The 24813-nt window shown below is 46.7% G+C and overlaps 2 protein-coding genes across 5 annotated transcripts; one reads left to right on the top strand and one right to left on the bottom strand.

Moving 5' to 3' along the window:
* The first annotated feature begins 498 nt into the window (after positions 1–498).
* LOC133922441 (ethylene-responsive transcription factor WIN1-like) lies at positions 499–1483 on the top strand. The gene is made up of 2 exons (XM_062367788.1): positions 499–637; positions 738–1483. The coding sequence occupies exons 1-2, from the start codon at positions 531–533 to the stop codon at positions 1273–1275; spliced, it is 645 nt and encodes a 214-aa protein (XP_062223772.1). The 5' UTR covers positions 499–530; the 3' UTR covers positions 1276–1483.
* LOC133922439 (DEAD-box ATP-dependent RNA helicase 41) lies at positions 1133–18593 on the bottom strand. Of its 4 annotated transcripts, none has more exons than XM_062367785.1 (5): positions 18251–18593; positions 17886–17986; positions 15561–17401; positions 9247–9489; positions 4603–4960 (listed from the first exon to the last, which is right to left on the bottom strand). In XM_062367785.1, the coding sequence occupies exons 2-3, from the start codon at positions 17953–17955 to the stop codon at positions 15858–15860; spliced, it is 1614 nt and encodes a 537-aa protein (XP_062223769.1). In that variant the 5' UTR covers positions 17956–17986; positions 18251–18593; the 3' UTR covers positions 4603–4960; positions 9247–9489; positions 15561–15857. The 4 variants fall into 4 exon arrangements, with proteins under 4 accessions (XP_062223770.1, XP_062223769.1, XP_062223771.1 ...); XM_062367787.1 differs by lacking the exon at positions 9247–9489 and having other exon boundaries at positions 15561–15762; positions 15871–17401; XM_062367786.1 differs by lacking the exons at positions 4603–4960; positions 9247–9489 and adding an exon at positions 1133–1271.
* Between the last annotated feature and the right edge of the window lie 6220 nt (positions 18594–24813).

The following is a 24813-nucleotide window of genomic DNA, read 5'->3' as shown; positions in this document are numbered from 1 at the left end:
ATTAACCCTGTACAAGCAACTAGCTATAGGAGACTATGTGGATCAACTCAGGGTAGCCCCACAATAAATATGGCAGCCATGGGCGTAGGTGAGAGTGTTTATTACCCATGTACTAGCAGGGAAGGTGGTTATGCTATACATACACAGTTCACCGACAGTCCACCCCTGCAGACACCATGTGGACCCCCTTCAGTTGCCCCTCCCTTGATTTCTCTATTCATCTTGATCTTTTTGCCCTAGTTTTATCCCTTGACACACGCCTGGTACACTGGTAGTGGCCCCAGCACCTCTGCTCTCTAGTGTATACCTTCCATCGTGGTCAGTGAAAACTAGGCCAGACATACTCTCCATCCCTTCCTCTCTGACACGTATTTGACTACCTACGCAGCTAACCGCATTAAACACTCACTGCAGAAGCAAGTACAGGCTGGGCAGTTTATATTCACTCAAACCAGAGCTTTCCTCCCCCACAAGTCACCCAGAGGCACCCAGCAGCAGCGGCAGCTCATCTCTGCCTCCTGTGTCCTTCCATGACAGAGAATCTGCACTCCAGGAAAATGGTACAGCCAAAGAAGTTTCGTGGAGTCAGGCAGCGCCACTGGGGCTCCTGGGTCTCCGAGATCAGGCACCCCCTCCTGTAAGCCCTTCCCTCCCTCTGATTTTCAGATAAGAACATAAACTTTTGATCCAACCACAAGTCTAAACTGCAATGCACGTACCTTTTGCAACGTATGCAGTAAGAGGAGGGTATGGCTGGGCACCTTTGAGACGGCTGAGGAGGCTGCAAGGGCATATGACGAGGCTGCCGTGCTGATGAGCGGCCGCAACGCCAAGACCAACTTCCCTGTCCAAAGGAGCACCACCGGTGAGCCTGCCCCAACTGCAGGCCGGGATGTTCACAGCAATGTCGGCGGCAGATCCTCTACCGCCAACCTGTCCCAGATTCTGAGTGCCAAGCTCCGCAAGTGCTGCAAGGCGCCATCGCCATCCCTGACCTGCCTTCGCCTAGACCCAGAGAAGTCCCACATTGGCGTCTGGCAGAAGCGCGCAGGGCCCCATGCTGACTCCAATTGGGTCATGACCGTGGAGCTCAACAAAGAGGTAGCATCCACTACTGATGCTGCAGCACAATCCACATCAGCAGCAACTGCTTCACCAGCAACAACAATGGATGACGAGGAGAGGATCGCGCTGCAAATGATCGAGGAGTTGCTGAGCAGGAGCAGTCCAGCTTCACCATCACATGGAGACGACGAAGGTCAGTTTGTCATCTGAAAAGCATGGATGAAACAGCAGAACCAAGTCACCATCCCAGATCAGAATTTCGCTGGGCCGGTTGGTATACAAGTAATTCAGGTTGCTTCAGTAATATAGTTATATAGATAAGTGTTGTGTATTACTATATCCAACTTCCAAGAATTATAAGTTGTGTGCAGCTTATGTACTTGTGAAAAGCTATACATACACAGTTCCTGTCAAGATACTTTGTTACACATCAATGTCAGTGATATAGTTGCTCATTAAGGAAATAAATAGATTTTGATTGTGTTACTGTTCATCCTTTGTTCGGACCCAATCTTGTACTCTGTTGAGAAGTACCAAGAACCCAGTTTTAAAAGGTGAAGAGCTCTTACTTTCTTTCTTACAAAAAGGAGATAAAAAAGCTGAAGAAAAAAAAAATCTCAAGAACAGGATGAAGGTGATATTTGTGAATAAGACCTCTGCTTTTATATGATAGAATCATTTCAAAGGACCATGCTATCTAAGATATCACTGCTATGGCCATGTATCTATACCAAGTACCCATTTAATGTGAAGAAATACATGTACATGGCATATGAGACAAACCAGCAAGCAGCCAAGCACGTTTCTTTCATCATATCAACTAAAGGAGTCACTTTAGTGAAGGCGGCTGTGCAGAAAAAAGATAAAAATCAGAGAGAAGAACAAAGATGCACAATATTTTAATAAAACATACATCCACTAGAAGCTCAAAATTTGGCATTGGGTATCTGGAAACACACCAGGCACAAGGAATGCGGTATTTCTGGACGTTCAATTCCACATCACCAGGCACCACTGACCAAGGATGGAGAATGAAACATTTCAATATGCTCTGTTCTGCCAATCTTGTTCTAAGGAACATGTCATGCACAATAATATGTTCAACATCATGTAACTATCACACGCTCTGCAATGTGGATGTAGAGATGCACTAAGGGTGAGAGCGATGAACCCAATGTATGGACCATCAAGCTGTACAACAAACACTTTAAAAGCCTTAAGAGTCATATTTCTCATTCAAAGAGCAAATGTAACATATAAATAATTGATAATCATGATAGGCTAATATGGACAAATGTCATGATGGCCAACAAAATGTTTGCCTTTAGATAAGGAACAATCAATATTCAGGGCTCAAATTTCCAGTTGGGATCTGGCACCAGTATTCCATGGTGGGAGTCGAACTACAATACAAGGTCAGAATTGAGGTGTTCATGTGCTGTTTCATATGAAATGCATATGATATTGACAATAGAAGATGAGGGAAGCTTAAAACCTTGAGAATACAAAGAAAAAGATGACACAATAACCCAAACCATTAAAGCACCGGAATCTGGCCGGATTTCACTTGCAGCAAGGATCCAAATTTTTGCAAAATATGGATTTGCTAACTCTTTCGATATTAGCCTGGAGCCTCGACTCATATTAGACACAAAACAAACCACAAGAAAGCTCCATCTCATGTCAATTAAGCACTAAGAGACAGTCATCCAATAAGGCGCATTAGGTGCATTAGTGCACATAGTGGTGATTATCCACCACAGTGGTATTAAACCTGCGATGAACAATCATTGCCAAAATCATGCAAAGATTGAGCCGAAAGAACCTCAATGAATTTGTATTTTAGCTGGGATGCTAACAAAAATGGCAATTAAAAAAAAGTTTCACGATAACCTTACATATGATTGTAAAAAGATAAAAACAAACAAAGACACAATGAGTGTGTGCTTTTTCTTTCAGAACCCAAAGAACATAGGCACAGCCAAAAAGGCAAGTATCAGCTCCATGGTTGGGTTTGGAGGTCAGTGCAAAGTATGGCATGCAGTCATTGCTAAGGTCCCTCCAGTTAGTTGGTCAATCGTAATGTAGGATTGTAAGAACAAAACAGTAACACATACAAGAAGTCAAGAAGGAAACTAGCTTCCCACCATCGTTGATGCATAATAAGTTTTGGGGTGTCATGGAACAAACAGCATTACATTCAGTACATAAATTGATAAAATAACATCTGATTAAGACCTTCTGAAGGTCTCTCTTCTTTTCAAGGGAAGGATCTTCTGAAACTTTTAATCATATGCCAAAACAAAAGGTGTGGATAACTATATGTAATAGAGCTAACTTATTGAATTTTGGTTCTTAGGGTAGTTGAGAAGCTCATTTTAAATCAAGTCCTTGTCTACACTGAATAATGGTCTAAATATGGAAACTTTTTAAAGGTATCTACTGTCTACCAAGCTCAGTCTTTTCTCACTACCTACGTTTGTCTTAATCACATGTTTCATATGAAGTTCTCTTTGATGACTTCATTTCATTCAGTGGGCATTTGCTGCTTCCCTTGAAATTTCTGAAGTTATTTCCCATTACCGCCATTGTTTGCTTCCTTACAGCAATCCTTCTTGCAACATCTCCTTAGCTAATATCTGTAACAGTGTGCAACCTATTGGCTATGCACATACCTATACACCACACTTCGCTCTTCACTGTCAATGTGCTAGAACAAAACAGAAGAGCAGGATCTTCAAGAAACAGAAGTCACAGCCATACAGGGAAATGTATCCTAACATGGTCTTTTCATATATTCTAATTAAAGAAGGTTGTATCTATGAATTGCTCATCACTAACTTATATCATCCACACAAATGGAAATTAGCATGTGCATAGTAAAATTGCTAATCTTTATCCATCACAATTTGCTAAACAGGCGCAACATATCCAACACGGATGGTATGTGAAAATTAGAGGTGTGACATGGCCACCCTAAATTTTCCGCATTCCGTGCTTAATAATTTCTGGTACCACATTAGCTGGTCAAGGAACTTCTATGATGCAAAAGCATGCATTAAATATGTCCAGAAAGATAGTTGTAGTGGTCCCCCAACATTAACTCAATCCTTTGTATCAATCCTATTCAAACCAGTGATGTCATCTTAATTAAGATTGCAAAGCATATCGCATTAAGTTACTCACTTTGTGATGGTGATCTTGTCGTATACTAGATCTACCCAAAATGGTTTAAATAAAGATCACATGTGGATGTCAACTGATTAAAGTGCACGCCAAGGTAAAGATGGTAGAATGTTGTAGTTGTAAAAAGATGTTTGTATACAGAAAACACAGTTTGCAGAACAGAAAAAAATACTGAAAGACAGCTGCAATAGTCACAAAAGAATATTATTGTTAGGGGCATAGATCCATAGGAGGGAATTGGAGGAGGAAGAGCGTGTGTGAGCGAGAAGGTGTGGCGGTGTGAGGCTGGTGCACGACGGCTGGCGGCAAAGAGAGAAAGAGAGTTGAGAGCATGAGGGGATTACCGCTTAATCCCTGCTTAATGTGAAGCTTTATTAACTCTCATCGTTACATCAAGGTGATACGACCGTACAAGAGTCTCCCTCCCCCTAGCCTCTGCATATAAACAATGCACACAACCAAAAAAACAAAAGACACCAAATATGCTAAGACTATCACGAAAAAGAGCTAAACAAGCTGGAAATAGATCCCCTCAGCCATGGTTATTATACTTAAATTTGAATGTAAAGTCTAAACTGTCGTCCAAACCGGTTGAACAACTCCCTAGCCACTCTCTCCAGGCGTTCATATGCTGAAGTACCAGCTCACGAAGCTCCTGTCGTTGTAGCACAGACCACGAACGGAACCGATGTGTACAAGTAAAAATAACCTACAAAGGAAAGAAAGATTTCCTCTTGTTAAAGGCAATATCATTCCTGCATAGCCAAAGTAACCAACAAAAAGTGGCCGCCTCTGCTAGTATGTTTGCTTTCAAATTTTTACTAAAACTTTGAAGCCAATTCCCAAGCATATTCGGTACACTTCGTGATTGGTAAAGATTTGAGATCACATGAACTATAAACCATGCAGAACGGGCATAATGACAATAAAATAAGAGGTGCTTAATTTTCTCCAGTTTGAGACAAAAGCAACAGTTCCGATCACCTAACCATTGTCTTTTACAACGGTTATTCTTTGTTAGTAAAACACCTGTGTAAATACCAAAGGAGAATTTTAATTTGTAGTGGTATTTTTAACTTCCACAACTGACTGTTCTGGATTGGCTTGGCACCCTACACGAGTGCCCTATAAAGAGATTTGACCGAGAACTTTTCAGATTGGTTTAAACTCCATCTAAACTCATCTCGTCCCTTAGACAATGTGATGTTGTTTAGGTGTGCCATCAGTTCATTCCACTCAACTAGTTTCAGGCCAATTAGGTCCCGCCTAAAGGATATGTTGGGAGGGACTTGCTGGACTCGCTCCTGCGAGAGGTGGGTTGTATAAACACACACGCGAACACACATTGGACACAGGAGTTTTTTTGTTGCCAGTAGCTTCTCTGATGTTTATTCAAACATCCAAAAGCCAATAGCTGGGGGGGGGGTTAGCCCAATATATAGACTTGTGTGTTTGCTCTAACATTACTTCCCCTAAGCCTCGTGTATTTGCTTAAGTTTAATTTGGACCATTCCAATCTAGCTCTAAGCTTCTGGAAACGAACTCGCCCTAATGCCTTTGTTAAGATATCTACGAGTTGATCCATAGTGCCAATGAAGTCTGCATTAACACTCATGTTGTCCAAGCACTCCTTGATGAAGTGGTAGCACACATCAATGTGCTTGCTGCGCTCATGGAACACAGGGTTTTTGCTTAGTGTTAGAACTAATTGGTTCTTAACCTTGAGCTTGACGGTGTCGACAGGCTTTCCATGAAGTCGCCGAGCAAATGGGACAGCCACAAACCTTGTGTAGCTACAGTGGTAGCGGCGACATACTCTGATTCATAGGACGGCAGGGCCACCACCCTCCATTTGAGAGAATGCCAACCACCAGGCTATCTCCGTAGAAGAACAAAGCGACAGAAGTGCTCTTCCGCGTATCAATGTCACCGGCAAGTTCGTTGTCGCTCTAGCCAACCAACTGTCCCTCCTCTGCTTTCCTATAGCGGCAGCCATAGTTGGTAGTCCCGACAACATAGCGCAAGACCCTCTTCATGGCCGCCATATGCTCTTGAGTTGGTCGCACCATTAAGTGGCTCACGAATCCGATGCTGAAGGTCAGATTCGGCCGTGTGTGGACGAGGTAGCAGAGGCTTTCGACAAGCCTCATGTACTCCGTCGCATCCACTTCTACCGTTGTGCTCTTGCGTCTGAGCTTAAGCCGTTCCACCATCGGGGTATGAGTGGGGTCGCACTCTCATCCCTGCCATCTCCAGGATTTGAGTAGCGTAGTGCACTTGGCATAGCATGATGCCGTCGTTGCTGCTGCTCTACTAGACCTTGATCCCAAGGTAGAAGGAGAGCAAACTGAGGTCACTCATCCTGAATTGAGTCTTCATCTCCACCTTGAATTCCTCCTTTGCCGATCCTGTGATGATCAAATCATCCACGTAAACCCCAAGGAGCAGCAGCACGTTGCCATGGTTGCGTCGGTACGTCACATGTTCGTGTGCGCTCTGCTCGAAGCCGAGAGCCATCAATGTGCTGTCGAGCTTTGTGTTCCATGTGTGCGGTGCTTGTCACAGGCCGTAGAGCGCCTTCCACGGCCGCAGGACCTTGTGCTCTTTTCCGACGACGACGAACCCCGACAGCTGTGCAACATACTCTTCCTCCTGGAATTCGCCATTCAGAAATGTTGATTTCACATCCATGTGATGGACCACATATTCCTCTTAGGTAGCTAGCACCAGCAGTATGCGCACATACTCCAGAAGGGCAACGGGTGTGAATATCTCGTCAAAGTCCACACCCAACTGCTGCATATAGCCCTTGGCGATGAGGCAGGCTTTGTGCTTGATCACAGCCCCAGTTTCGTCTTTCTTGAGCTTTAACACTCATTTGAGCCCGATTGGACTGTGTCCACGCGACAGCTCCACCAGTGTTCGTGCCCCGTTCTCCTCGACGAACTTCATCTCTTCTTGCATCGGTGCTCGCCACGCCACGTCGCATTTCGCCTTGACATAGGAATTCGGTTCTCTTGCGCTCGCGAGGTGCAGCTCGGTGTCGTCCAGGACACGGGTAGCGTATCCCGCCATAGCTCCCCCATCGCCAAGCAGCTTTTCGACGATGCGGTAGCGTACTGGGCAGTCGTTGTGGTGTACATCGAGCTTAGTGCTGTCATTCGGTAGTGGCGTAACGAAGTCCGCCTCCCAGTAGATTCGTCGCTTGACGTTCTGAGCGATGCATTGGCCACCGCTGGACTTGGTGCAGATGGTTCCGCCGCCGGTGTTCCTCCTCCGACTAAGGTGAGCCCGTCAATAGCCAGGAGATGGACTTGACTCACCATGAACTCCACGGCGAAGTCGCTCGACTGCGCCACGCTCCTAGCTGCATCTGCCTTCTAGGTCCATCCGGTGTCCTCGTCGAAAATCACATCTCGCGACACGCGGACGCGCTTGATGCTCATGTCGTAGAGGCGGTACGCCTTTGCACCACGCTCGTAGCCGATGAAGACACAGGGTGTGCTCCTGCCATCAAACTTTCGCAGATGCGGTCGTGCCTCATTGACGTACGCTAGGCAGCCGAAGGTGCGCAAGTTCACCGCTGGCTTCCGACCGTGCCACACCTCGAATGGCGTCATGCTATCCAGTCTCTTCGTCGGTGCGCGATTAAGTAGGAAGACGACGATGCTCACCGCCTCTCCCCAAAACTCCGCTGACATGCCCCTCTGTTTCAGGAGTGCACGCGTCATCGCGACGATCGAACGATTGCGCCTCTCCAACATGTCATTCTGTTGTGGGTTGTACAGCGCAGAGAAGTGTCGTTGTACGCCGCGATCCGCACAGTGGCACGTGAATTTAATGGATGTGAATTCGCCGTCGTTGACAGTGCGGAGGACGCAAAGCTTTCGACCGCTCTCCACCTCCGCCTGGATCGTCTTGATCGCCACTATTGCGTCGCTCTTCGTAGCCATGAGCGTCAGCCACATATAGCGGTTGGCATCGTCCACCATCAACAGGAAGAATCGACGTCCACTTGGTGTCGCTGGTGTGATGGGGCCTCAAAGATCTCCATGGACGTGGTCAAAGTACAACCCTCTTGATTGTCGTCGTCGTCACTGGCACCAGGGTGGACTTGCACGTACGGCTCGTTGAGGTGGACCTGGCTTGGCGGTGGCTCCTGCGCATCACTGAGAGCGCACACTTGCGCCATCAGGAGCGCAGGCTCATCTTCTTCCTCCTCGCCCTGGGCCAAATAAGCATGCTCCTCTTTAGGCGATCAACAGTGCTTGGCCCAATGACCATAGCAACCGCAATTGCGACACTTGTCGTGGAAGGGATCACGTGCGGCCTCCGTGCCATCGGAGCCACTGCCTCCCCCTTTCTTCCGCGATGCGCGCGCATGGCGACGAGCATTGCCGCTACCCAAGGACCCTTCGCCCTACTTCCGCTCCTTCATGCGCATGAGACATTGCTCCTCGGTGAGGAGCTTTCCACCAATGGTAGGAGTTTCTTTCAGATCGAGATGATCCTCCACCACCTTTAGCCTCCCAATCACTTCCTCTAGCGTGAGCGTCGAGAGGTCGAGAAGAGTCTCAATGGACAAAGCAATTTGCGAAAATCTCTTAGGGACCACTCGCAGATATTTTTCTACCACCTTTTGTCTTCCATCATTTCTCTGAGCGTGGCGAGGATGGTGACGAGGCCAGAGAGACGCATTGCAAAATCGTCGATCGTCCCACCGTCACAGAAGGAAATTGCCTTGAATTCCTTCCATAGTTGTTGCGTCGAGGCCTTGCGGACACGATTGTGCTGATACGCATCGATGTGATGGCGTCCCAGGCCTACTTGGCACTCATTTTGACAGTGAGCGTGCTGATCATCTCCCGGGGCACGACGCGGAGGATGGCCTCCAACGCCATGCGATCTTCCTGGAAATTTGGATCGCCAAACTCCATTGCATCCCACAGACCATGAGCCTACAACATTACCTTCATGAGCAGGCTACAACATTACCTCCAGTCGGCGTAGTTGCTCCGTGTGAGGATCAGGTATAACGTGCCGCTAACCTCTTTAACCACACGGCTAGACGACCGCAAAGCGTCCACCGACGTCTCGGTGTCGCAATCGTCATGGCGGCGGCGATGGGGAGCTGCGGCGGTTGAACTGCCTTCGGGGACTCAGAGCCGCACCACTTGTAGGAGCCGACATCACCGGGATCGATCAACCTTGACTCTGATACTGATGTTGAAATCGATCCTGCAAGAGGTGGGTTGTATGAACACACATTGGACACAAGAGTTTTGTTACTGCCAGCAACTTCTAATATTTATTCAAATATGCAAAAGCCTATAGCTACTAGCAGCCTCTATTGGATTGAAACTCATCCAAAGGTGTTACAAGAGGGGGGGGGGGGTCAACCCAATCTATAGGCCAAAAAAACCGACCTACTATTGTCGAAAGATTAAGCTAACTACAAACAAGGATTTATTCTAACAGGATTGATTCTATTACCTTAGCAACTGAGTCTTGCTTTTGTCGCACAATGTTATATAAGGTAGGATATTAGTCTCTTAGGAGCGAATTGCCTAACAAAATGTCCCCTAAAAATCTAATTTCAGAGTTGTCCTTAATGTTAAAGGTGCCATATCGGAATATGATGCTTTTCACTTTCATTAATCCTGCCCAAAAGTGAGTCACTTGGTTTTCCTTTTACTTCTGAAAGTGGTTTTGACCCTAAGTATTTATTACGAATCAGGTTTTGCCAAATCCTATCCTCAGTAATTTATAAAGCCACTTACATAGGAGGCATTTTGGATATCGAGGTCTTGGATCCCTAGTACGCGCAGGTCTTTGGGCTTACGAAGGACTTTCCATTTCACTAAATGATACTTTTTACGACTATCGTTTTGCCAGTAAAATCTAGAACAAAAGTAGTCAAGCCATTTTAGTACTCCACGTGGGATTTGGAAGGACATCATATATGCGGATAGGTTGCTAAGAACTGAGTTAAGGAGGACAAGTATGTCACCCTTGGTCAAGTACCTGACCTTCCAGTTGCTCAGCCTTTTTTTTATTTGTTCCTCAACTCCTTTTCAATCCGAGTTTCTGAGTTTAAGGCAGTGAATTGGGGTTCCTAGATAGCGCGAAGGTAGCTCACCCCTTGCACAACCGAAAATATCGGCATATTGGTCGGCCATGTCTTGAGCCGCACCAAAGTAGAACAATTCACTTTTATGAAGGTTAATTTTTAAACTTGAAAGCTGCTAGAATGCACATAGCAAAAGCTTCATGTTTTTCGCCTTTTCTACATCATGATCCATGGATAATATAGTGTCGTCTGCATATTGGAGGATTGATAACCCGTTGTCTACCATAAGGGCACAACTCCTTCAATTTAGGCTTCTCTTTAAATAGAGATGATAACTTGACCCCAAAGCAATCTAGAATAATCAGGAAACTACCCTACCAAACTTAACTGCAAGTAACTAATTGAGGATCATTGATAAAGTACCCGTGTGTACTGTTCACACATGCTTAGTGCACGTGAACAGCCCGTGTGTACTGTTCACACATGCTTAGTGCACGTGAACAGCCCACTAGGCCTTCCTTGTCCACGGCTGGGCTACCGGTTCCAGGCCCATAACAACTATATTGTACAAGTAAATTTGTTATTGCACCGAATCTTTTTTTAAGAGTGAATTGCACAAAACTACGAGCATTGTGCAATTTGTAGCACAAAACTACGAGCATTGTGCAATTTGTAGCACAAAACTACAAGTATTGTGAATAATAGCACAAAACTACAAGTATTGTGTACTAATTATTTTTCGAAAATAATTTTAGAAATTAGTCCATCATATAAGAAGAATATTAGTGAATTTTCTCATATTTTGGGGGTTTTATCTGAGGCCCTAATAATTGTTAGGGGTTATAAAAGTAGTCTTTTTGGAGAATTTTAGTTTAAGGAAATAATTTTAGAAAATAATCCATCCTGTAAAAAGAATATTAGTGAATTTTCGCATATTTTGGGGTTTTAATCTGAGGCCCTAACAATAAGTTATAAAAGTAGTCTTTTTGGAGAATTTTAGTTTAAATTCTACACAGTCTTTTCGAGTGAATCCAATTAAAATAGGTTGTACATGGATTATAGAACACGTACAAAAAATTCTAGGATTTTTGGAGAAACATAGGACCATTTTTTAGTGAATCTAATTAAAATCGGGTTTTGCGTCAAATTAGTGCATAGTTTTGTGTTACAAATAGCACAATATTTGTAATTTTGTGCAATTCACTCTTTTTGTTATCACTACTGTAGCAACAGTATGACGGTAGTAGAGCTCCCTTGTAGTAGAGCTTAGGGAAGAGCTTCAGAAGCTTTGAATGAGCTTCACCCCGATTAGAACTGTTAGCAGCTATAGGCTTTTAGATGTTTGAATAAACATCAGAAACTGTTGGCAGCAAGAAAACTCCTATGCCCAGTGTGTGCTTGCGTATATGTGATTCCAACCCACATCACGCATGATCGATTCTAACATTGGTATCAGAGTCAAGGTTAATCGATATCGGCTTCTACAAGTGGTGCGGCTTTGAGTCCCTGGAGGCTGTTCGCTGTAGCTCCCCATCGCCGTTGCCACGACGATTGCGACATCGAAATGTCGATGGACGCAATGCGATCGTCCAGCGTGTGGTTAAGGAGGTTGGCAGTGCTTCGTACCAGATCCTCACACAGAGCAACTATGCTGACTAGAGCCTGCTCATGAAGGTCATGTTGTAGGCTCGCGGTCTCTAGGAAGCAATGGAGTTTGGCAATGCGCATTTCTAGGAAGATCACATGGCGCTGAAGGCCATCCTCCGCGTCGTGCCCCTAGAGATGATCGGCACGCTCGCTGTCAAAATGAGCACCAAGCAGGCCTGGGACGCCATCAAATCGATGTAAGTCGGTGACAATCGCTCACGCAAGGCCTCGGAGTAGCAACTGCGAAAGGAATTCGAGGCAATTTCGTTCCGTGATGCGGAGACGATCAACGATTTCGTGATGCGTCTCTCCAACCTCATCACTAAGCACGCTCGGAGAAACAATAAAAGAACAGAATATGGTAGAAAAATATCTACGAGTAATCCTCAAAAGATTTTCGCAGATTGCTTCGCAGAAAAATATCTGCGAGTAGTCCACATGACGGGTTGCCACGATGTCTTCGCGAAGCTCAATCAAGGTGTGGTGGGCTCCCTCTGTTTCGCAGATGGCTCCGTGCTGACATTCGCAGCTGTGGCACCATCATGTTCGCCAGGAAGGACGGAGAGCACAAGGTGCTCTCCGGCGTCTATTTCATCCCACGACTAAAGAACAGCATCATCAGCGTGGGCCAGCTGGACAAGGGCGGTTCCAACATGCTGATCGAGGACGGCATCTTGCGGATCTGGGACCGCCAACGCCGCCTTCTCGCCAAAGATCGTCGCGAGCGCAACCGGCTGTACATCCAGCGTCTCGACGTTGCCCGTCCCATCTGTCTCGTGATGCGCTACGACCACATAAGCTTCGACGCACTCCGACGACTGGCACGCCATGAGATGGTGTGAGGCCTGCCGCATCTGGAGCATGTCGAGCAGTTATGCGACACGTGCGTCACCACTAAGCACCGCCGAGCTCCGTTCTCGTCATAGGCCAAGTATCAGGCGAAAGAGCGCCTCGACCTCATCCATGGAAATCTTTGTGGTCCCATAACGCCAGTAACACTAGGCGAACGTCGATTCTTCCTGCTGATGACGCTCCTGGCTACGAAGAGTGATGCAGCGGTGGCGATCCAGGCGAAGACGGAGGTGGAGAGCGGTTGCACGGTTCGCGTCCTCCGCACCGACAACAGCTCCTGAGAGGTGGGTCGTATGAACACACTGGACACATGAGTTTTCTTGCTGTCAGCAGCTTCTGATGTTTATTCAAACACCCAAAAGCCTATAGCTGGTAACAACCTCTATTGGATTAAAACTAATCCAAAGGTGTGTTAGGGGGGGGGGGGGTCAACCCAATATATAGGCCAAAAAACCGACCTACTGTTCACTACAATAAGCGACCAACTGCTCAATAAAGTAACCACTCTACAATAGCCGCCTTATTGTTCACTGAAGTAACCGCGGAGTTTTGGGGAGGGGCTGTGAGCACCGTCGTCTTCCTGCTCAATCGCGCACCGATGAAGAGCCTGGATGGCATGACGACGTTCGAAGCATGGCACGGCAAGAAGCCGACGGTGAACTTATGGTGCACCTTCGGTTATCTGGTACACGTCAATGAGGCACTACTGCATCTACGGAAACTTGATGATAGGAGCACGCCCTGTGTCTTCATCGGCTACAAGCGTGGCGCAGAGACGTACCGCCTCTACGACCCGAGAACCAAGCGCGCCCGCGTGTCGCGAGATGTGATCTTCAACGAAGACGTCGGATGCAGCTGGGACGCGGATGCAGCTGGGAGCGTGGCTTCGTCGAGCGACTTTGCCGTGGAGTTCATGGTGAGTCAAGTCCATCTCCCGGCTACTGACGGGCTCACCTCAGCCAGAGGAGGAACACTAGCGGCAGAACCAGCTACACCAAGTCCAACGGGGGCCGAAACGTCGCCCAGAATGCCAAGCAGCAAATCTACCGGAGAGTCGAACTTCATCACGCCATCGCTGAATGATGGCGCCAGGCTCGACACACACCACGGCAACAGCCCAGTACGCTATTGCATCGTCGACAAGCTGCTCAGCAACGAGGGAGCTTTGGCGGGACACGCTTCACGAGTCCTGGACGACGCCGAGTTACACCCGGGCGTAGGAGAGCCGAACTTTGGTCGAAGCGGAACGCGACACGGCATGACGAGCAACGATGCTGGAAGAGATGAAGTCCGTCAAGGAGAATGAGACACGGACGCTAGTGGAGCTACCACGTGGACACCGGCCAATCAGAGTCAAAAATGGGTGTTCAAGCTCAAGAAAGACGAAGTCAGGGCTATGATCAAGCACAAAGCTCGCCTCATCGCCAAGGGCTATGTGTACTAGCCGGGCGTGGACTTCGACGAGGTATTCACACCTATGTGTCTAGAGTCCGTGCGTTTGCTGCTAACACTAGCTACCCAAGAGTAATGGTTGGTCCATCACATGGATGTGAAATCAGCATTCCTCAACGGCGAACTGGAGGAGGAAGTGTATGTTGCACAACTGCCTAGGCTCGTCATCGTGAAGAAGAGCACAAGGTCATGCGGTTGTGGAAGGCGCTCTACGACCTACGAAAAGCATTGCGCGAATAGAACGTAAAGCTCGACAGCACATTGAGGGCTCTCGGCTTCTAGCAAAGTGCGCACGAATATGCGGCGTACCGACGCAGCCATGACAACACGCTGGTGCTCCTTGGGTCTACGAGGATGATCTGATCATCATGGGATCAGTAAAGGAGATCGATCGATTCAAGATGGCAATGAAGACTCAATTCAGTATGAACGCCTCGATTTGCTCTCCTTTTACCTTAGGATCAAGGTCTAGTAGAGCAGCAACAGCGACGGCATCACATTATGCCAAGCGCATTGCGTCGCTCGAATCCTAGAGATGGCGGGGATGAGAGACTGCAATCCCGTTTACACCTTGATGGAGGAACGGCTCAAGCTCAGCCACGAGAGCACAGCGGCAGAAGTGGACGCAACAGAGTACAGGAGGCTTATCGGAAGCCTCTGCTACCTTGTCCACGCATGGCAGGATCTCGCCGTCAGCGTCTAATTCGTGACCCGTTTCATGGAGCGGCCAACTCATGAGCATATAGTGGCCCTGAGAGGATCATGCACGATGTTGCATGGACAATCAATTACGGCAAAGCAGAGGAGGGACGGATGCCCGGCTACAGCGATAGCGACACAAGGCTTAGGGGAAGTATTGTTAGTATAATCCTTGTGTAGTTTGATGTTTTTTTGTTGTCGGTACTGTAGCAACAGTATGACGGTAGTAGAGCTCCCTATAGTAGAGCTCAGGGAAGAGTTTCGAAAGCTCTGGATGAGCTTCACCCGTTAGAAGCTGCTAGCAACTATAGGCTTTTGGATGTTTAAATAAACATCAAAAGCTGTTCTTGTGTCCAGTGTGTGTGAATCCAACCCACTTCTCGTAGGATCAATTCCAACAAAGAGTACAAATCTAACACTGACCTTTATAACTGCCATTTCACAAATGTTTCAGAATAAGAAACAGATAATGACAAAAAGAAACTGAACTAGAGCCAGTAAATTGTGAATGTAAGGATGAACTATACTTTTATGGGAAATGCAAATTATACCATTTCTAAGTCAGTTGTATCATTCGCATTTGACTTACATCTTGTTGACATTTACATATATTGTATCTTCTTCATATTTCCAGCATGAATTGATCCTAGACATCTTGCACCGAGAAATCATCTTATACTGTTTGCCCCTGTTGTGACTTGGGACAGCACATGTCTGAAAATTTCAGGAAAAGTATGAATTCCATAGATAATCAACTTGTCTTTAGGTAGATGGATCTTCAGATGAATTGGCTGTTGAATAGCAAGGGTCAGGTCCCGAGTAAACATGCAATAGTGACATATTTGACTACAAGAAAGATTGACAGCAACTCTTTTATACATCCTGGTCAAGGACGAGACCTCGATTTTCTCTTCCTCCCGCTACCAAGAGAAACACCAGTTGTGTATTTTGAATTTGCAAGTTCTCGGGGTATTGGAGCTCCTGCAGTCTTCAGAACCTGAACAAGCTCTTTGAAAAGCCTCCTATCCTCCTCATTCACAAACACAATAGCCATACCCTCCTCACCCATCCGAGATGCCCTTCCAACTTGGTGAACATATTCATCAATGGAATTTGGCATGTCAAACAATATCACTTGACGTACTTTCAGGAGATCCATTCCACGGCCCAGGACCCCAGTAGAAACAACGACAGATACTTCTCCCGTCAAAAACCTTGTCAAACTCTCTCTTCTCTCATTCATCCTCTTCTCACCATGAATAGAAACAACCTCCAATCCAGTAGCAACAGTAATTGCTTCAGACAAGAGATCAGCGCCAACTCTGGAACTCACAAACACAACAGCAGGAGACTTGAAGTGCTGCTTACTTTTCATTATCTCAAAAATCTTCTGCTTCTTCTGCTTAGACTCCACCCAAATGACAACTTGTTTAACTGATTTGTTTGGCCTGCTTGGGTTCCCACAAGAGATACGTATCACATTCTTAGCCAGTGAGTTAGACATCTTCTCAACTTCTGAATGTAATGTTGCTGAAAACATCATAACCTGGGGCTGTGAAAGTGCCTGAAAAATCTGCATAGCCTGATCCCTAAATCCCCTCTCTAGCAAGCAGTCCACCTCATCCAAGACAAATATACAAACATTGTCAAGGTCAACATTGTGTTTCATCAGAAGATCAATTAGCCTCCCAGGGGTGCCAACAATTAATTCAACACCATTTTCAATTCTGTAAATTTGCTGAGCCAAGGGATCTCCACCAACAACTAGAGCAGTTTTGAAAGGCAAACCTTTTCCAAGCACTTTTGCTTGCTCTTCCACCTGCAGGCATAGTTCTCTAGTTGGAGCAAGAACTATAGCCAAAGGTCCTAGCTTGCCTGTGCATTGGTGCGATCTTACTCGTGAACAATGTGCAATTATGGGGATTAGAAAAGATGCTGTTTTCCCTGAACCAGTATCAGCAGAAACAAGTAAGCTTCTATTACTCATTGATGCAGGGATGACTTGCATCTGCACTGGAGTAGGCATACAATATCCTGCAGTCTCAAGATTGCACACAAGCTTCTCAGGAAGACCACAGGAAGAGAAAAACATGATAGGATCAGGAACAGCCTCACCCTTGACACAAATGTCAAGTTTACTTCTCAGTGCAGTGATCCGGCTGGCAACCAAAGTAGGTATATTAGGAAAATTATTGTCCGTAATACAGAAACTCTCATCACCAAAAGGAAGATTCACACATTTTGCTTCTTTAGTTGCTGGTTTTGTTTTAGCAGCAAGCCTAGCAAGAAGAATTGTCTTGCATTCCACACTGCAGATGTCATCATCAGTCTGATCACATATATATTCACCATATCGGCCACACACAACACAGCGAGGCTCCTCGGGAAGTGCTTCTCTCTGCTCAAAACATCTTTCCTTCACAGGTAAATCTGTAAAAGAAACTAATATCAGGGAAAAGGCGCTTCAGATATCTGATTGAAATACATGGAGTAGACAGAAGGCCTGCATTTAATAATAAGAAAAAAAACAAATTAAAGAGGTGCAGGTATGAAATGACTGGAATAGGTTGGTATTATGTTTGCAAGAATGTGGGGGGGGGGGGGGGGGATTACGCTAACAGAAAAACAAAATGGCCATCAGCTGATAAAGTACAAGTCAGCAGGAACAACAGAATTGATTATTTAGTTCCTGTACTCTTAATGACTGAATAGAAAGTCTAAAACAAAGCTGTGTCTCTCACACGAACAATCTCGAGGCTCATGAACAGATGTGTTTTATGTAAAAAGAAATACTCAGTATTATTCTTAACTTTTTGTCAAATAGTTTTCCTTCCTTGTATTCTTGGGCGAGAATATTCATTCCCAGTTATTTGGCATTTACAGACACGTGAACCAACTAAGTTTATGCAATTACCTTCCAACTCGTTACCATTATCAGATGAAACGAGTAAGTTTTCAGCTGATTGATTATCCCCTTGCTCCATTCAGTCCAGAAAGGAAGGAAGCGCCACAAAACTGCACATAACAAAAGGGATAAAAATAGTCAGCTCAGACAGCTTAAACTTGAACCTTGAAAAGGCTCTTAGCACCGTTACAAACCAAATTTTATATGAATAACTAAAACACTAATCCGGAAGCTTATCGAGCTTTTTTGCAACAATGCACCTAATGGAAGTCTTATTTTCGCAGAATTCATCGAATTCATAGGTTTTGACTGGTATCTCCGTTCTGTGCCCAGTAAGAATACGGGTTGAAAGAAGAGAATGCACAACTCGTTACCTGCAAGTCTCGGTCGCCGCTAGCCACCCACCTCGCACGGTCGCGCTCGCGCACTGGCACACCGTCCGCTGCCAAGCGCCCAAACTCCCAAGCCCTTTCCGCACCAGACGCCGTATTCTCCGTTGCCAGCCGCAAGGCCGCGTACTACCCTAGGGTTTGGAATCTGGGGCGAGGTGAGAGGGAGCGGCCGAGTGGATGCGCTCAGGCGGGCTCTAGGCAGGCCTCCGGAGCACGAGCCGGCGGCCGGGCGCCGAGCGAGAAGGAGGAGGACGGCGCGACGCGACGCGACGACCGGCGCAGAGCTGTCTCACAAGTTTCCGCGGCGTGCCCCGTTGTGGTGTGGGAAATGGGAAGCCGGAAGAGGGGTTGGAGTTGGGCCTGCTGGTTTCTCGAGCCGTATGGGCTTCATTCCGTTTGGGCTCAGATGGGCCTAGCTCGCGGCTTTGCATTGTGTGAGGTGGGAGGAGCGGGAGTTTTTTTATTTTTATATTTTTTTAGTTTAAATTTAAATAAATAGATTCCCGGCGAAAAGATTTGCAAAAGTAGGCGCCCACCGTCTCTCAGAGGACGGGTACGGGTGTTAACCGCCCCCTGAGAGGGCTGTAGGCCTTCCCGCCCGGGCCCCACAGCTTATCGCCCCCTCAGAGGACAGGTAGAGGTCCTTACCGCCCTCTCAAGGCTCCTCCCGCCCGCCGCCCCGCGTCGGCCCCCCGCGCCCTGGAGTCTATAAAAACCCCGAAAAATGGAGAAAAACCTATAAAATTCGGAAAAAAAAGAAAAGTTGAGAAGAGAGAGGAGAAGAGAGGAGAGGAGAGGGGAGGAAGAGAGATTGGCGAAGCCCTGCTGCATTTGGGCTGCGGATTTGGAAAAAAAATTCAGGTAAATCTTTTTATCCTTTTTATTGTTGTTAATTAGTGCAGTAGTAGTATATGACATAGATTTTAGATATTTATGGTCTAGGGTTTAGAAAATTGTAAAATTTAGTTAGAAAATTGCACGATAATAGTTGAATATAGAATATTATTTTTAGTATATTATTTTCAATTTGTTACATGTAGTATATTATTTTTAGTATATTATTTTCAGTATGTTGTTTGTAGTATATAGTTTATAGTATATTACTTGTACATGCGGACGTATGAGTCAACATTAGATGATAATTTGCGAACCTAGGGTAGCATTTAAAAACTATTTTATCCGATAATCAGAAATATAGTTTGTTGTCTTAACATGTGTTATGTTTGCGGGTGTTTCCAGGAATGGCAGATAAATTAATTTTTCAGATATATTATGGTGAGGATGAAATTATGTACGGTCCCAACGGTGTAGATCTCTCTGGATTTCGTCATGTTATGAAGGGGCTTAGTAAGGCTAATGAGAGGACTATTGTAGGGGTGTGCAAATGGCTCATGCGGTTTTTCCAACTGGATCCGCAGCAATATGAGCTGAAGTTGAAAGGTGTTCTGAGCCGTGCTAGTCATGGATACTTTGGTGAGCTTGTTCCCATCGAAACCACATCAACTTGGAGGCAGTATGTAGATATATGCTGTGAACGTGGCATGCCGCTTGTTTTATTAGCTGCGGCGTACCTGAAAGATCAAAATGAGGTGAACTCTGGAGAAGCAGTAGCAGGACCAAGTGAGGCAGTGGAAGATGAGTCAGAGGCGGCTAATGTAGGGTCCAGAGAGGAGGTTGGTGATGTTCCAGAGCTGCAGCCGATGGGTGTAGCTGATGAAGGGGAGCACATCCCTAGCATCATTGAAGATATGGATTTGGAGGATGAAGAGTTGGAGGAAGGCCTTGCCGATGGGGATTCTTCTGATGAGGAGGGTAATGCTGCAGTTCCTGCAGAGTGGCGGGATCAAGAATTTTCGAAGTTGGTGGTTAGTGAGGCTGACCAGACACCGTGGTAATACCATAAGAATGAGGTGTCACAGGGTGCTATGTACCCTACAAAAGAGGCAGTTATTGATGCTGTGAAATTCTGGTTGTTGTCTCTTCGTAGGCAATTCAAGGTTGTTAAATCAAGTAAAAGAGAGTACGATGTGAAGTGCTTGGTTCCTCAGTGCCCTTGGCGGGTGCACGTATTCAGAGGGAAATGGGCAGACTACTGGCAATGCTCAATAGTTAAGGAACATAATTGTCATATTGAGGAAATAGAGTTTGCCCACTGGAACCTGTCTTCTGCTTTCATTGCAAATGTTATGTACGGAGAGATTGTGGACAACCTAAGGTATGAGCCACGATCAATAATTCGTGCTATTGAGCAAAGGTTCCAGTACACAATAAATTATGCGAAGGCATGGAGGGCGAAACAAAAAGCTATTGAGATGAGGTTCGGTACATATGAAGATTCGTATCACAATCTACCTCGTCAATTAGCCACAATTTGTGCAAGAAATCCAGGCAGCTACTATGATATCAAGCATTACCCCTCTACTGATATGGAGTACAGCGGAAAAAGAGTGTTGCAGCGTGCTTTCTTTGCATTCGGTGCAACTATCAAAGCATTTAGATATTGCCGACCCATCATATGCCTAGATGGAACATTCCTAACCGGGAAGTACAAAGGGCAGATATTGTCTGCAATAGGGGTCGACGGTAACAACCAAGTCCTGCCACTAGGATTTGCGTTCGTGGAGAGTGAGAATGGGGACAGCTGGTATTGGTTCCTAGAGCGGGTGAAGCATGCAATTGTTCTTGACCGACCAGATGTGTGTCTCATTCATGATAGACATGCAGGATTGTTGCATGCTTTGCTGGATATGCAACACGGTAGCGTGCGACTGGGTGTACCAGTACAGTGGCCAGATCTCAAAAGCAGGTGGTGCATGCGCCATATGGGTGCGAACTTCTACAGACAGTTTAAAAACAAAGAGTTAATGAAACTCTTCAAGAAGTTGTGCAGTCAGAACCAGCAACGTAAGTTCAATGCATTATGGGCAAGACTTGATGAACTGACTCTTAAACAAACTGCGGAGGCCGCACCTAACCGTGAGGAACCAATAGCTCTCGGTCGGCTCCCAACCGATACTCCGCAAATTGTAAGGAGATCGGGCTCATCTATTAGGAGCTTTTCACAGTGGATACGCAATGAGCCGAATGAAAAATGGGCTCTGCTGTACGACAGTGGTGGTGCCAGGTATGGAGTAATGACTACAAACCTTGCAGAGGTTTATAACTGGGTCATGCGAGGAATGAGGTCCCTACCACTAGTTGGAATTGTAGAAGGCATTTTGTATGGCACCTACAAGTACTTCATTGATCGGTTTGCAGCTGCTAAGGTTGTAATGGAGGACAATCGTATGCTTTATGGCCGGATGCTATGTGAGTACATGGAGAAGGCAAATAGGAAGGCCCACATGCATCGCGCAAATCAAGAGGGCACAGCAGAGCACAGGTTCAGTGTCCTGTGTCGGGATAAGGGTCGGAGAGGGGTAGACGTGAGCGGCATGTTCAAGAGTGTGTGCTAAGAAGTGAGACATGCATATGTAGTTGTCAGAAGCCACAATTACTCCACAAACCTTGTACACACGTCATAGCTGCGTGCGCGGAGCACCATATGCTTCCAAGGCAATATGTGTCACAATATTTCATGAAAGATCAAGTACTGAACACCTGGAACCAGGAGCTGTATGGTTACGGCATTATTGACACTTTTATAAGTAACTCAGGGCTTTCAAGAATATATGTGCCTGATTTGGGAAAGATGAAGAACGCACCGGGTCGAAGACAATCTCGGCGGATTCGTAACGATATGGATGAATCCGAGGCTGGCCCTAGGATTAAGCGATGCAGTCAGTGCAATGAAGTAGGTCACACTTACAAATATTGTCCCAAAAGTGCAGGCGGTGATGCACCTGTTGTCTAGGTCAGCTAGTTTTGTACCATTTTAATATGTGTTAATTTCGCATATGGTTAATTTGCATTCGAAGTATATTGTTCTTGTATTTATTTATCAATGTATTAATGTACATGTCTTTCAAATACAGAGAGGGCTCAGCCTTCGACCCCGGAGCTTTTGGACCCTACCGTGGACAAGAAGCATCGCAGCTTCTTATCCGCCGAGCACCAGACGGAGCTAGGAGTGTTTCGCCCACGAGGCCCCGGAGAACTGCTGACGGTAGACGAGCGCTGGACCCACAGGTACTTAGAAAAGCTGATGGTGTTACATATCATTTCGCTGCTGTTGTTACATATTATTGATGTACTGCAATACTTATAGGTTGGGAGCGGCCGGACTCCTACCGCTTTGCCGGTTGGTCGAGGCCCGATCGACGGAGAACCCCGAGGTTGCGACCCGTCGTTTCTACTTTGATCGGTCGCTGATAGCAGCATTGGTCGACCGTTGGAGGCCGGAGACACATACGTTCCACCTACCGTGCGGAGAGATGACCCCAACCCTGCAGGACGTCTCCTACCTCTTAGGCCTTCCTTGCGCGGGAGCTACGGTTGGGGCGACGAGGAGTACTGGCTCACCAAGGCGCCCCTTGTCTTCGACATCTACGTCGAAGAGTACTCACCGCAGCGCGTCATGCGGCAGTTTGGCCGTCACCAAGCATTCCCGCTCGTCCCCATCCGTACAGTCCCCTTGCACGTCCACAGGTATATTTGATAAATTTTAGTTTGAGCAACCTTCATTTCAGTTTGACTTACATTTATCGTGGTTTGAATGCAGGTACACGCGGAAAGGCCAGCCAGCTGGCCACCTCTGGGCGGACCGCTTGGCCCCTTACGTGGCAACATGGGCCCAAGCGCTACAGGACGTCGTGGATGAGGCGCGTCCCCACACCGAGGGAAACTTCAGGGAGTACCTACGGTGGTACGTACCTCGTACGCGGACTCATGTCACGTACACCCCTGATGATGTCCGGGGCCACGTCGCATCGACAACGGAGACATACCCGGTGCATTGGGACGAGGACGCCGCTTTAGCAGTAAGTCATTTTTTCAAGTCCGTACTCCATATTGAATGAACATAACCGTATACGTTAATTGTTCACTATTGTTCGTATCCGCAGACAGATATCATTTATGATGTAAATAGGGATGCAGCTGCTGTCATGGACCGCGTCCGGCAAGGGCATCACCTAAGTGCGTCGGATGTTGCGAGCTTCATTAGACGGGTTTTCGACAAGACGACACGCGCCCTGAAGCTCACCTACTGCCGATCTACCACAGATGTAGCAGGGCCGCCTCCCAGGACGAGTGGTGTACACTCCGAGTCATCTCGGCCGTCAGACGTGCACCGACGTTCTTCAGTGTCGGCACCCACACGACCCCTTCTATCACGTCTTGGAGGGTCCGAGCAACATGGTAAGAATTATACTTTTGAATAATATTAAGCAATATCCTATACTTATTGTTATTAAACATTCATTAGGTCCGTCTGCACAAGTCTCGACGCAGCCTCGCAGATTAAGCTCTGTACGTCCACAGTCAGGTACTCCGGGAACCCTTCTTCCTAATTTCTAGTACTTTCAGCAAAATAAGTTACAACTGTGCTCAGGTTACTTCGGTGACGAGGCCGGTCCGTCTTCGGCGGCCCCACACCCTACCCCCCCCCCCGCAACGTACTATGGCACGTCAGCGTGGCCTTCTTCTGCTGCACCGTCGTACCACGCAGGTACAATTATATATTTTTTACTACTACTTTCAATACCATATTGTTCGTATCTAACGTGATTATTTGTTCACAGGCCCCTCCAGCCAGTACACGTGGACGCCTGCCGAGCCTTCACAGTCCTCCTACCCTAGTCAGGAGGATGAGGCTGGCCCCGACACCGCATACGACATCGTCCGTGACTTCTTCGGGGGCACACCTGACTACGACGTCCTTCAGCGATCTCAGGTTTCCAGTGCACCGCTTCGGACCAAGCCCACGCACGACGAGCCCTCGACACTGGTGGTCCCTACTAGGCCTACCAGACACGTCGGCCCACCTGACCCCCTCACCTACTCCAGGGGTCACGTGAGGGTTAACCAGCGGCATCGGGACCACGATGGGGCGCACGGACGACGGTAACGAGGGAGGCATGAGTAGCATTTTACATTTTTTTTGTAACTAACATATGCGTATTCGCTTCGTGATGTGCTCATATGTATTAAGACACGTTCACTTTGTATGGTCGACTTAGCATTTCGTAAATGCATTTCATATTCAGATACGTTCAATGAACAAGTGACCACATCACTAAACTTTAACCATGACTTGACAACACATGCCTCCTGCTGCAGGCTTTAAACAAGATGTGACAACACTACCCAGCTTTTTCAAATCAGTAAATGACAACACGGGTACCAATAAACGTGGAATCTCTGACCATGGGCAACGACAAAACTGTCCCATTCTTCAAGATGGAATCCGATGCTCCTCCCGCCAGCTACGCCTATGCCCTAATTCCTTTCTTTAAGAGCGAATCCAATGCTCCTGCCTTCCCCAACTATAAGTAGCCAAACCTCCTCACAGAGAAGCATCGCTCATTTCTCATATCTCTCAAGTGCAATGTCTTCCTCAGCTCCATCGAGCCCACCAAAGAAACATTGGGGGACTACCGTACCTG

This window comes from Phragmites australis, chromosome 6 (assembly GCF_958298935.1).
Source record: "Phragmites australis chromosome 6, lpPhrAust1.1, whole genome shotgun sequence".
NCBI lineage: Eukaryota > Viridiplantae > Streptophyta > Magnoliopsida > Poales > Poaceae > Phragmites > Phragmites australis.
Note: the sequence above shows the minus strand (reverse complement) of the source record. Positions and strands in the feature narration are given on the sequence as shown.

What these genes read in the sequence shown, in the direction of transcription:
- LOC133922441 (XM_062367788.1), top strand. Translation starts at nt 531, where the DNA reads ATGACAGAGAATCTGCACTCCAGGAAAATGGTACAGCCAAAGAAGTTT. An exon ending in GAGATCAGGCACCCCCTCCT is followed by an intron (nt 638 to 737) that starts GTAAGCCCTTCC and finishes CAACGTATGCAG; the next exon opens with TAAGAGGAGGGTATGGCTGG.
- LOC133922439 (XM_062367786.1), bottom strand. Translation starts at nt 17,955, where the DNA reads ATGGAGCAAGGGGATAATCAATCAGCTGAAAACTTACTCGTTTCATCT. An exon ending in TAATGGTAACGAGTTGGAAG is followed by an intron (nt 17,402 to 17,885) that starts GTAATTGCATAA and finishes TTTCTTTTACAG; the next exon opens with ATTTACCTGTGAAGGAAAGA.